Raw genomic sequence first — 11873 nt, forward strand, 5'->3', positions numbered from 1 at the left:
TTCATATTAACAAATACATAATCCATAATCAACAAATAAATAATAGATCCACAAATAAATGTAATTCAGTTTTTAAATAAGTGGCCCATCGCTCCAGTACAAGTAGGCCTACTCAAATATCAATGATCAATTGTTGTAACAAAATGTACACTGCATTGTTGCATTATGTACCTTAGTACAGTAGCATAATAAACACATGGACCCTGAACGTGAACAAAATCTGAACGAGGTAAAGCCAGAAAAAAAAATCATGACAGAGAAAATGACCTTGACTAAAATGACCTTGTAACCTTACATTAAATCTAATCTGTTTATTCCACAGACTCTCAATCTTCTTTTTTTCCCTTTCCTAAATCAGATGATGACTGAAATGTGTTCAAATACAGATTCATTATTAATCTGGTTAATCTCAGCTAGGCAAGAGAGCAGTGATCAGAAATAACACAGAACAGAATATTATTGACTGAAACTGAATTATGAAGAGAAAGTAGAGCAGTGTAAAGTGATGCTGCTTTGGTGAATCCAAATGCTGAGGTCAAAATGAAGCGCACTATGCCGGTCACAGCACCATTTCATCAAATGACAAAACTGAAAATGTTTATGTTTTTTAAATAATTTATTTTAAAACAAATCCAAGCATACAAAGGAAATACTGAGAATTATAGACAAACAATTATGTTTTCCTTCAGGAAAAAATAAACAAACAACAGAAATATAGTAGCTACTGAAACTATCAGAATATTATTAAAAATATGTTTTACAAATGAACGAGTTGATGCGGATTAAAACATCTCCAAGTTTCTCATCACAAAATTTAAATAACAAATCACACTGCTATAATTCTTCAGTGAGTGGCATTGAAAGCACATTTGTTAAGATCAACGGAAGGATTTTTAAAAACAGTCAGTCGGCATCAGACCACCATTACCATCATGTCTGGACGGACATTCTGAGTCATGGTGATAAACACACTAACCAGAGAGCTTAAGAGTGTGTGCAATAATATAGTCTCTCCATCACATTCTGCATTTCATCCTCACAGTTCTCTTCAGCAAGTTTCATCAGCTGGGTAAAACACACCAAATGTTAAAAGATAAAAAATAAAATTAAATAAATTCAACATTCTTGCTATAATATATCTATATATATATATATAGCAAATTATACTAATATATTAATTATATTATTATATGAAGCAGCACAACAGTTTTAAACATTGATAATCATCAGAAATGCTTCTTGGGCATCATTTCTGAAGGATCATGTGACACTGAAGACTGGAGTAATGAAGCTGGAAATTCATCTTTGATCACAGGAATAAATTACTTAAAATATTTAAATAGAAAAAAAGTTGTTTAAAATATTTCACAATATTGCTTTCTTACTAGGGCTGTAATAATATATTGTGTAACAATATATCGCAATACAAAAATGCAACAATATGTATCGTGGATAGTGACAATATTTATTGTGTTTAGTTCACCCAAAATGAAAATTACTGTGTGAGATAAAATTCTAGTTTACAGAGATTTAGTGTCAGTACTAGATTAAACTACTATATATAATGTTGAATATAATGTATAATAATGCAATGGGAGAATATTTGTGGGTCCTGATAATGCCAAGTGTTTTTTTTGCGAAATTGTTAACCTTTTATCATACGTCTTGGAGTATCGCAATAATATTGTATAGTGAATTCAGTATTGCGGTATCGAATCGTGACATGAGGGTATCCTTACACCCCTATTTCTTACTGTATTTTGGTCAAACAACAGGTGAGAGACTTCTTTCAAAAACAGAAAATCTTTACTTTGGAGTGGACTGAATGAGAAATACTTACTCTCTTGTTGTGCTTTCCTACGTTTTCTACAGACACACAATATCACAACAGTCACTGTGAGAACTACAGGAATCAGCAGCAGGAGCACCAAATAGTAGAGCAACGAGTTGATGTCTGCAATGATAAACAGCTGGATGTCAAAAACACAATCCACAAAAGCATAAATGACTTTAAGCGACTCCATGCAATCAGTCCCACAGCATTTACATTTACATTTATTCATTTAGCAGACGCTTTTATCCAAAGCGACTTACAAATGAGAAACAATAGAAGCAATTAAACTAGCAGTAGGACAACAGTATGTAAGTGCTATAACCCTTCACAGTACAATCCAACGCAATTTTTTTTTTTTTAAGAATAGATAAGAAAGTGTTAGTAGTACTGGATCAAGTGCTGCCGAAAAAGATACGTCTTCAGCAGTTTCTTAAAGATGGCTACAGACTCAGCAGCTCTGGCTGAGCTAGGCAGATCATTCCACCAGCAGGGAACAGTCATGGTAAAGGTCCGAGAGAGAGATTTCGTGCCTCTTTGAGATGGCACCACAAGACGTTAATGAAAATTTAAACAAATGAACATTCACAACATTCAAATGAACATGACACAAATGAAAATTCAGTCATTTTCTCACTCTCATGCTGTTCTGCACTCTGTACTGTACTTTTCTTTCTTCTGCGAAACACAAAAGAAGATGTTTGAAGAATCTTTCAGCGGTTTATTGGATTTAGGTTTGTTTTAGGTCATATGTTGTTAAAGGAACACACTTTTTTGGAAATAGGCTTATTTTCCATCTCCCCTAGAGTTAAACATTTTTACCGTTTTCGAATCCATTCAGCCGATCTCCGGGTCTGGCGGTAGCACTTTTAGCATAGCTTAGCATAGATCATTGAATCTGATTAGACCCTTAGCATATCTCTCAAAAAAATTACTAAAGAGGTTCAATATTTTTCCTATTTAAAACTTGACTCTTCTGTAGTTACATTACATTGTGTACAAAGATCTACAGAAAATGAAAAGTTGTGATTTTCTAGGCCAATATGAGGAACTATACTCTCATTCCTGCGTAATAATCCAGGAACTGCTGCCGTACCAGCAGCGCAATGATATTACAAACTTAGTGCCGGTCACCGAGTTACCGAGCTGGGGACTATTTTCAGGCGCTGTGTAATATCATTGCGCTGCTGGTACGGCAGCAGTTCCTTGATTATTACGCAGGAATGAGAGTATACTGTAGTTCCTAGTCATATTGGCCTAGAAAATCACAACTTTTCACTTTCTGTCGGTCTTAGTACACTATGTAACTACAGAAGAGTCAAGTTTTAAATAGGAAAAATATCAAAACTCTTTGGTAATTTTTGTGAGATGCTAACGGTCTAATCAGATTCAATGATGCTATTGTGCTGCTTGATATTGCAAACTGTAATCTGTTGTTTTCATATCTTAATTTATGAACGCAATCATAAATTTGGTTTGTGGCGCAAATTATTTAGCCATTTACTGCATTTTGTTATCCTTCCAGTTATTAACTAATAATCAGAAAACGGCTTACTTCTGTGTTGCTACATAAGGTGAATAACGGCTAGACAAAAACACCTGAATCATTCTTCAAATAACTCGCATAGGGGAAAACATCAAATGGGTAAAGATCAGCATGAGGAAATGATCGACACTCTTCAAAATAAAGCTTTCAAAAGGGGGTTTCGTAGCAATGCTACAGAAGAAACATTGCTGGTTCTGCATAGAACAGTTCTTAAAGTCCCCCTGTGGTGAAAATCCAGTTTTTAATGTTGTTTATATGTCTATGTGGCGTTTTTAATATGCTTTGAGAGAAACCATGTGCTAATTCATAAGTCGACAGCATTGCTGAGTATTTAGTGCTTAAAACTGCAGTGAACCAAAGACGGTCTCAAAAACACGGTTTGAAATCGCTGATGTTTCTGACGTCACAAACTACCTTGTAACCAATCAGATCAACGTGTGATCGTCAACCAGTGGATCTCTGAGCTGAGTGAGTGGGTGGAGGCGGGGCTCATTTGCATATTCATAGAACCGTGTACACTAAATGAGGCAAGGGTGTCGAGTTACATTCAGGCTATTTTAAGGCATAAAGAAATTTTTTTTTTGAAAAAAAAAGAAAAAAAAAAGAGTTTTCAAAGATAAAATTATTAGCAACATGGGGACTTTAAAATATATATTTTTTTTTATTATGAATAACTAATACTCTAATGATCTAAAGAACATTTTTCGACTATAAAGAACCATTTTTGGAATGGAAAGGTTCCTTGGATGATAAATATTCTTCATGGAACCATCAATGCCAATAAAGAACCTTTATTTTTAAGAGTGTAACACTTCAAATGTCTTTCAGTTACAATAAAGTACAGTAGAGTCTAGACTGAGAAGAGTCAGTCATGCAAAAGAGAAGAGAAGCTGCGGCCGTACCTGAAGGCGGCTGGCAGAGGTCTGAAACTTTCAGCCGTGTCGTCTGGTTGCTGAAGGGGTTGTTTACCACACAGCTGTAGGTGTTTTCATCAAGATACTCCATTTCCAGAGGTATAGACAGTGTGTTGCCGAGATCAGAGCCACTGACGCTGGAGACTAAATCATTGCCTCTGTACAGGGAAAGAGTCGCCCGTGTCGCATTCTTCACTGAACACAACAGGACACACGCTGGATCTAAAGACCTTCCTGACGCCGTGGAGTTCTGAGCGGCACTGCTCATCATGGGAATGGGCAGAGGAGCTGGAAGTACAAATATGTTGACATTAACATATGCTTTTTTTTCATTGTTAGTTCACCTTAACTAATGTATTTAGCTAACTAATGTTAATAAATGGAACCTTACTGTTACCAATAAACAATTATCTTAGAAAAAGAGACTTAAAGATCCAACGAGTTACAAGAAGAATAAAACGTATTATTTATTTCTCACCGTAGACTTTAACACTGAAACTCCTGATGAAAGTCTTTCTGCCATTGACGATAGTTAATTTATAAACTCCAGAGTGTTCAGAACTAGTTTTCTTAATGGTCAGAGACCCGGTCTGATCATCCAGTTGCAGCTGGTCTCTAAATGGCAGCTGTTGACTGGCATATATGGAGAACATGTAGGACCATTTGATGATTTCAGCTATCAGGGTGTCTGGACTGTCAGGTCCAAACCTCCACACAATGTCATCATTTCTCTTAATTTCTCCGATATCAGTGTGCAGAGTGACTGAATCTCCCACCATTACTGACACGGTTTCAGTGTTATCCGTCTCTGCACCAAACACACCTGCAGAAACACAAACAGCCAGTTATGAAATCATGTCATCAATGACGACTTATAGTTGAGGAAAGTTGCTTTTTAATACTTTATTAACTTCTTAATATTAAGCTTCAACACAGCCATGAGTGGTTTAAGATCATTTGGTGGAGTTTGTTAACTGATGTTTGATGTCATTAAAAACGACAGAAATTGGGAACAGTGAAAATTTGAAACAACAGTTTCAAAAAGGATAACAGAAAGAACACCTTTAAATTAAGAAACTGTAACAATATTACATTGCTCCAAACACTGCAACACTTACAACACTTATAGTGTGTGTGTTTGGGGGGGAACTAGACCAGATCCCATTATTATTAATAATAATTATTAATAATAATAAAAACTCCTCAACTTACCGGCTAGTAAACACAAGATAACGACAGTCTTGAAACGCATTTTCCTGCACAACTTCAGACAGTCTCTGAAAACTGAGCTCATATGTGCGTTGAGAACTGCTCCACACTCACTAGAAATGTTTGTACTAAAAATGTGGTTCGTGGCTCGCGCCAGTGGCTCATCGACTGAGCCAAATATTTTTTTTTAATTTTTTAAAGGATCGACTTGGATTGTCGCGCGTTTAAACTGAGATGAATCAATGCACCCATGGTCGCCACGCCCACTACCTTTCGGCATGCGCACGGCACGCCCATTACTGCAAGTCTCGGAGAAAGAGTGTTTGTGTTATAATAGTACCAGTTGGCAAACGTTTCTAACTTTAGTGGTTTATAATTGCTTCTAATGCACAAACTTGGCTTCGCGTTAGGGTTACGATTTTCTAAAAATTTCTGCTAATATTTCAAGAGGGTTTTTTTAATGGCTGTTTTTTTTTAGTGACTTATGGTTTTGAATCACATATTCAGATGTTCAGAAACTTCCTTCTAAAGGTAATGCAAAGATGCGGTTGCAGCGTCTTAAAGGGATAGTTCACACAAAAATGAAAATTAGCCCATGATTTAATCTCCCTGAATCCATTCTAGGTGTATATCTGTCATTCTTCTATCAGACTAATACAATTGGAGTTATATTTTAAAAAAAATGACCAGAGGTGGAAAGTCCAGGTTCAGGAAGTAAAAGTCCTCCTCAGTATTTTGTTTCAATCACCTGGATTTGCTAATTAGCACAGTTTTTCAGCCAGGAGATATAACTAATTAGTGAAATCAGCTGAGTTCATGGGTGGAATAAACATATGGCAGGACTTTTACTTTCTGACCCCTGGACTTTCCACCTCTGAAAATGACCTGTCTCTTTCAAGCTTTATAATGGGAGTTAATGGGTATATTTTTTTTGAAGTCCATCAAAGCACATCCATCCATGATAAAAGTGCCCGAAACGGCTCTGGCGGGTTAATAAAGGTCTTCTGAGGTGAAGCGATGCGTTTGTGTAAGATATATATCCATATTTAAACATTTATAGACTAAAATAACTAGCTTTCGGCAGACGGCCGTACGCAAGTCGACTTACGCCAAAAGAGTAACACTTGAACTTGACACACAACGTAATGACAGAGCCCGTCTACGGAGAGCCTGGCCACTCCCTATTAAGTCCTATTGTACCGAATTTTGGTTGTAGTTCCACCAGAGTTCCACTGGGGGCGATCGCCCGAGTGCAAAATGAATGCGAGTCTATGGAGCTAGACGGCTAAATTTGTCTCTTTCACCCGATTGCCGTTGAGAAATCTCAGATTTGATTGTAGGTTTTGCAAGTTCAACATGGGTTATAGGTCGAAAGTTGAATGAACAAGTACTTATGTCCTTTCGATTTCTTACATGTTGAGTTGTTGTTGCCCATAACACGCTAGCATTCTGCTAATGAACGCTGATTGGTCAGTGAAGGACTGATTACGAGAGATACTGTTGATGGCATCCAAAGCGGGACCAGAATGTCTTCTAGCAAAAACTCTTCTAGCACATGTATTTACCTGTGTCCGCTGTGTTGTGTGTTTACCTGTGTCAGCTGTGTTGTGTGTTTACCTGTGTCAGCTGTGTTGTGTGTTTACCTGTGTCAGCTGTGTTGTGTGTTAACCTGTGTCAGCTGTGTTGTGTGTTTACCTGTGTGAGCTGTGTTGTGTATTTACCTGTGTCAGCTGTGTTTTGTATTTACCTGTGTCCACTGTGTTGTGTGTTTACCTGTGTCAGCTGTGTTGTGTGTTTACCTGTGTCCGCTGTGTTGTGTGTTTACCTGTGTCCGCTGTGTTGTGTGTTTACCTGTCCGCTGTGTTGTGTGTTTACCTGTGTCCGCTGTGTTGTGTGTTTACCTGTCCGCTGTGTTGTGTGTTTACCTGTGTGTGTTGTGTGTTTACCTGTGTCCGCTGTGTTGTGTGTTTACCTGTGTCCGCTGTGTTGTGTGTTTGCCTGTGTCAGCTGTGTTGTGTGTTTACCTGTGTCAGCTGTGTTGTGTGTTTACCTGTGTCCGCTGTGTTGTGTGTTTGCCTGTGTCAGCTGTGTTGTGTGTTTACCTGTGTCAGCTGTGTTGTGTGTTTACCTGTGTCCGCCGTGTTGTGTGTTTACCTGTGTCCGCTGTGTTGTGTGTTTACCTGTGTCCGCTGTGTTGTGTGTTTACCTGTGTCAGCTGTGTTGTGTGTTTACCTGTGTCAGCTGTGTTGTGTGTTAACCTGTGTCAGCTGTGTTGTGTGTTTACCTGTGTGAGCTGTGTTGTGTATTTACCTGTGTCAGCTGTGTTTTGTATTTACCTGTGTCCACTGTGTTGTGTGTTTACCTGTGTCAGCTGTGTTGTGTGTTTACCTGTGTCCGCTGTGTTGTGTGTTTACCTGTGTCCGCTGTGTTGTGTGTTTACCTGTCCGCTGTGTTGTGTGTTTACCTGTGTCCGCTGTGTTGTGTGTTTACCTGTCCGCTGTGTTGTGTGTTTACCTGTGTGTGTTGTGTGTTTACCTGTGTCCGCTGTGTTGTGTGTTTACCTGTGTCCGCTGTGTTGTGTGTTTGCCTGTGTCAGCTGTGTTGTGTGTTTACCTGTGTCAGCTGTGTTGTGTATTTACCTGTGTCAGCTGTGTTGTGTGTTTACCTGTGTCCGCCGTGTTGTGTGTTTACCTGTGTCCGCTGTGTTGTGTGTTTACCTGTGTCCGCTGTGTTGTGTGTTTACCTGTGTCCGCTGTGTTGTGTGTTTACCTGTGTCCGCTGTGTTGTGTGTTTGCCTGTGTCAGCTGTGTTGTGTGTTTACCTGTGTCAGCTGTGTTGTGTATTTACCTGTGTCAGCTGTGCTGTGTCTTTACCTGTGTCCGCTGTGTTGTGTGTTTACCTGTGGCAGCTGTGTTGTTTTATTTCCCTGTCAGCTGTGCTGTGTGTTTACCTGTGTCAGCTGTGTTGTGTGTTTACCTGTGTCCGCTGTGTTGTGTGTTTACCTGTGTCAGCTGTGTTGTGTGTTTACCTGTGTCAGCTGTGTTGTGTTTACCTGTGTCAGCTGTGTTGTGTGTTAACCTGTGTCAGCTGTGTTGTGTGTTTACCTGTGTGAGCTGTGTTGTGTATTTACCTGTGTCAGCTGTGTTTTGTATTTACCTGTGTCCACTGTGTTGTGTGTTTACCTGTGTCAGCTGTGTTGTGTGTTTACCTGTGTCCGCTGTGTTGTGTGTTTACCTGTGTCCGCTGTGTTGTGTGTTTGCCTGTGTCAGCTGTGTTGTGTGTTTACCTGTGTCAGCTGTGTTGTGTGTTTACCTGTGTCAGCTGTGTTGTGTGTTTACCTGTGTCAGCTGTGTTGTGTGTTAACCTGTGTCAGCTGTGTTGTGTGTTTACCTGTGTGAGCTGTGTTGTGTATTTACCTGTGTCAGCTGTGTTGTGTGTTTACCTGTGTCCGCTGTGTTGTGTGTTTACCTGTGTCAGCTGTGTTGTGTGTTTACCTGTGTCCGCTGTGTTGTGTGTTTACCTGTGTCCGCTGTGTTGTGTGTTTGCCTGTGTCAGCTGTGTTGTGTGTTTACCTGTGTCAGCTGTGTTGTGTATTTACCTGTGTCAGCTGTGTTGTGTGTTTACCTGTGTCCGCCGTGTTGTGTGTTTACCTGTGTCCGCTGTGTTGTGTGTTTACCTGTGTCCGCTGTGTTGTGTGTTTACCTGTGTCCGCTGTGTTGTGTGTTTACCTGTGTCCGCTGTGTTGTGTGTTTGCCTGTGTCAGCTGTGTTGTGTGTTTACCTGTGTCAGCTGTGTTGTGTATTTACCTGTGTCAGCTGTGCTGTGTCTTTACCTGTGTCCGCTGTGTTGTGTGTTTACCTGTGGCAGCTGTGTTGTTTTATTTCCCTGTCAGCTGTGCTGTGTGTTTACCTGTGTCAGCTGTGTTGTGTGTTTACCTGTGTCCGCTGTGTTGTGTGTTTACCTGTGTCAGCTGTGTTGTGTGTTTACCTGTGTCAGCTGTGTTGTGTTTACCTGTGTCAGCTGTGTTGTGTGTTAACCTGTGTCAGCTGTGTTGTGTGTTTACCTGTGTGAGCTGTGTTGTGTATTTACCTGTGTCAGCTGTGTTTTGTATTTACCTGTGTCAGCTGTGTTGTGTGTTTACCTGTGTCAGCTGTGTTGTGTGTTTACCTGTGTGAGCTGTGTTGTGTATTTACCTGTGTCAGCTGTGTTGTGTGTTTACCTGTGTCAGCTGTGTTGTGTGTTTACCTGTGTCCGCTGTGTTGTGTGTTTACCTGTGTCCGCTGTGTTGTGTGTTTGCCTGTGTCAGCTGTGTTGTGTGTTTACCTGTGTCCGCTGTGTTGTGTGTTTACCTGTGTCAGCTGTGTTGTGTGTTTACCTGTGTCCGCCGTGTTGTGTGTTTACCTGTGTCCGCTGTGTTGTGTGTTTACCTGTGTCCGCTGTGTTGTGTGTTTACCTGTGTCCGCTGTGTTGTGTGTTTACCTGTGTCCGCTGTGTTGTGTGTTTGCCTGTGTCAGCTGTGTTGTGTGTTTACCTGTGTCAGCTGTGTTGTGTGTTTACCTGTGTCCGCTGTGTTGTGTGTTTACCTGTGTCCGCTGTGTTGTGTGTTTACCTGTGTCCGCTGTGGTGTCGATGCCTCGAGAGAAAAGAAAGTGCAGAGCGCGAAAGCACCAAAGTGACTGAAGGATTGCCGTAAAGCAGTATCTCTGGTCGTACGATGTGTATGACGTCATTGACATTTTAAAATATTTTTTATAGCAAATAAGTGACTCTAAAAAATCTAACACCCAGCAATGTGTAATTTCTTTGCATCTCCTTTCGAATACAACATTTAAATTACTAGACAAAAAATTATATCCTGAGAAAAGTGGATTTTGAGGGGTATAGGCATTTTGAACTCGCCCTCAAATTTTTTCAAACCTGAATGAATTTCTTTCTTCTGCTGAACACAAAGGAAGATATTTCGGAAAATGTCAGTAACCAAAAAGTTAAGTGACTAAGTACTTCCCTACTAAGTCAATGGGACCAGTTAACTGTTTGGAGTAAATGATGACAGAATTTTCATTTTAAAGTGAACTATCCCTTTAATATTTAGTCAACATCAATGCTGTCAACGGAGGGGCAGAAATGACTCCGATTTCATTAAAAATATCTTCATTTGTGTTCCGAAGATGAATGAAAGTCTTACGGGTTTGGAATGACATGAGTAAATTATGATTTTTTGATGATGAAGCCTTTAAGAAAACTTCAGTGACTGCATCATTTGCTGAGAGCCGGGGCCCCAGAATAAAATATCATTGTAAGCAGTGTTGTAAGTAGCCTACTGCTTTTCAGTAGTGGTGCTTTAATGTGATGACATAAAAAATACAGCGTAACGCAAAATAATGGCAAGAAAACACATTATACAATAAACTTGCGAATGCAGCGTGCCCAGTGTAGTCGGATTCATTAATGACTCTTATGAACTGGTTCTTTGTGAGTCAAAAACACAGCTCAGTTCACTTATACGAACTGTTTTTCCATTTGTTCGTGAATCAGACTAACTCTAATCCCGTCCGTATATGTTTGAGATTCATTTTGGCCCAATTTCCCAAACCATTAATTCAGTTCTCAAAACAAGACATTTCTCAAAACGTTTTACAATGAGTATACATAGCTAACAAAACTGAAAGAATAATATACAGGGTAGATGTTATATAATTACAATACTCTAGATAAGTACTTTACCAGTATTTTATGTACAGTAAACTGTACCACATGTAGTACACCCTCAGACTTGATTGTCAACTTTATTTGTAGCCTTTTTTGGTGTGTGTACTGTATTTTTTGCAGAACTGAGAAATGACTGCCTAGGGATATAGTCTTGTGTCAGAATACCAATAAATTGCTATAGCTGTACTGTAATGAAATCTGGACAAATGTGCAGGATGCTTTCTGTGCTTTGATATTATTGTATTTCTTTCTAATGTTAGGAAATTCATAAGTTTTGCTGTTTAACTTGCACCAAAACATGTGATTTGTTCCTTCCAAGCAGCCTATGTAATATTAATAAAACTGCTCGTCTTCATTAATGATACAAGTTTAGAAACATGTATGTATGTAAACATGTCATTGAGTATGTGAAGCTGGGCCATCGTCAGAACATAATATTAAATATAATAATAATAATATCGCGCTTGAAGCGCCTAGTGTTAATGCTGTCCACTTGGCATTGCTTCTGTTTTGTGGTACTCTGAAATGAGTTTTTGTGTTGTATATTGCGTTTTCCTTTTTTTGTGTGTCTATGTAACCCCTCCACCCGGGTCCTTCTCACCCCACTCCGTGCGGGTCTCCGGCATGAGAGTCAGGCGTTCTAACAAGGAGGCTAAAGTCTGCA

At 39.4% G+C, this 11873-nt stretch overlaps 1 protein-coding gene across 4 annotated transcripts; it reads right to left on the reverse strand.

Moving 5' to 3' along the window:
• Positions 1-609: 609 nt before the first annotated feature.
• LOC306998175 (uncharacterized protein) lies at positions 610-11873 on the reverse strand. 4 transcript variants are annotated; one of them, XR_013797524.1, is made up of 6 exons: positions 5504-5723; positions 4770-5114; positions 4280-4579; positions 2223-2366; positions 1841-1954; positions 610-1065 (listed from the first exon to the last, which is right to left on the reverse strand). XR_013797524.1 is itself a non-coding variant. In XM_079612041.1 (5 exons), the coding sequence occupies exons 1-5, from the start codon at positions 11833-11835 to the stop codon at positions 1049-1051; spliced, it is 801 nt and encodes a 266-aa protein (XP_079468167.1). In that variant the 5' UTR covers positions 11836-11873; the 3' UTR covers positions 610-1048. The 4 variants fall into 4 exon arrangements, 3 of the variants coding, with proteins under 3 accessions (XP_079468167.1, XP_079468166.1, XP_079468168.1); XM_079612041.1 differs by lacking the exons at positions 2223-2366; positions 5504-5723 and adding an exon at positions 11811-11873; XM_079612040.1 differs by lacking the exon at positions 2223-2366 and having other exon boundaries at positions 5504-5803.

This window comes from Phoxinus phoxinus, assembly GCF_949152265.1.
Source record: "Phoxinus phoxinus genome assembly, chromosome: 5".
NCBI lineage: Eukaryota > Metazoa > Chordata > Actinopteri > Cypriniformes > Leuciscidae > Phoxinus > Phoxinus phoxinus.

Coding starts and splice junctions, on each gene's coding strand:
- LOC306998175 (XM_079612040.1), bottom strand. CDS start 5,585: ATGAGCTCAGTTTTCAGAGACTGTCTGAAGTTGTGCAGGAAAATGCGT. Junction 4,580..4,769: donor TTTCAGTGTTAAAGTCTACG/GTGAGAAATAAA, acceptor TTGTACTTCCAG/CTCCTCTGCCCATTCCCATG. Junction 1,955..4,279: donor CCTCTGCCAGCCGCCTTCAG/GTACGGCCGCAG, acceptor TTATCATTGCAG/ACATCAACTCGTTGCTCTAC.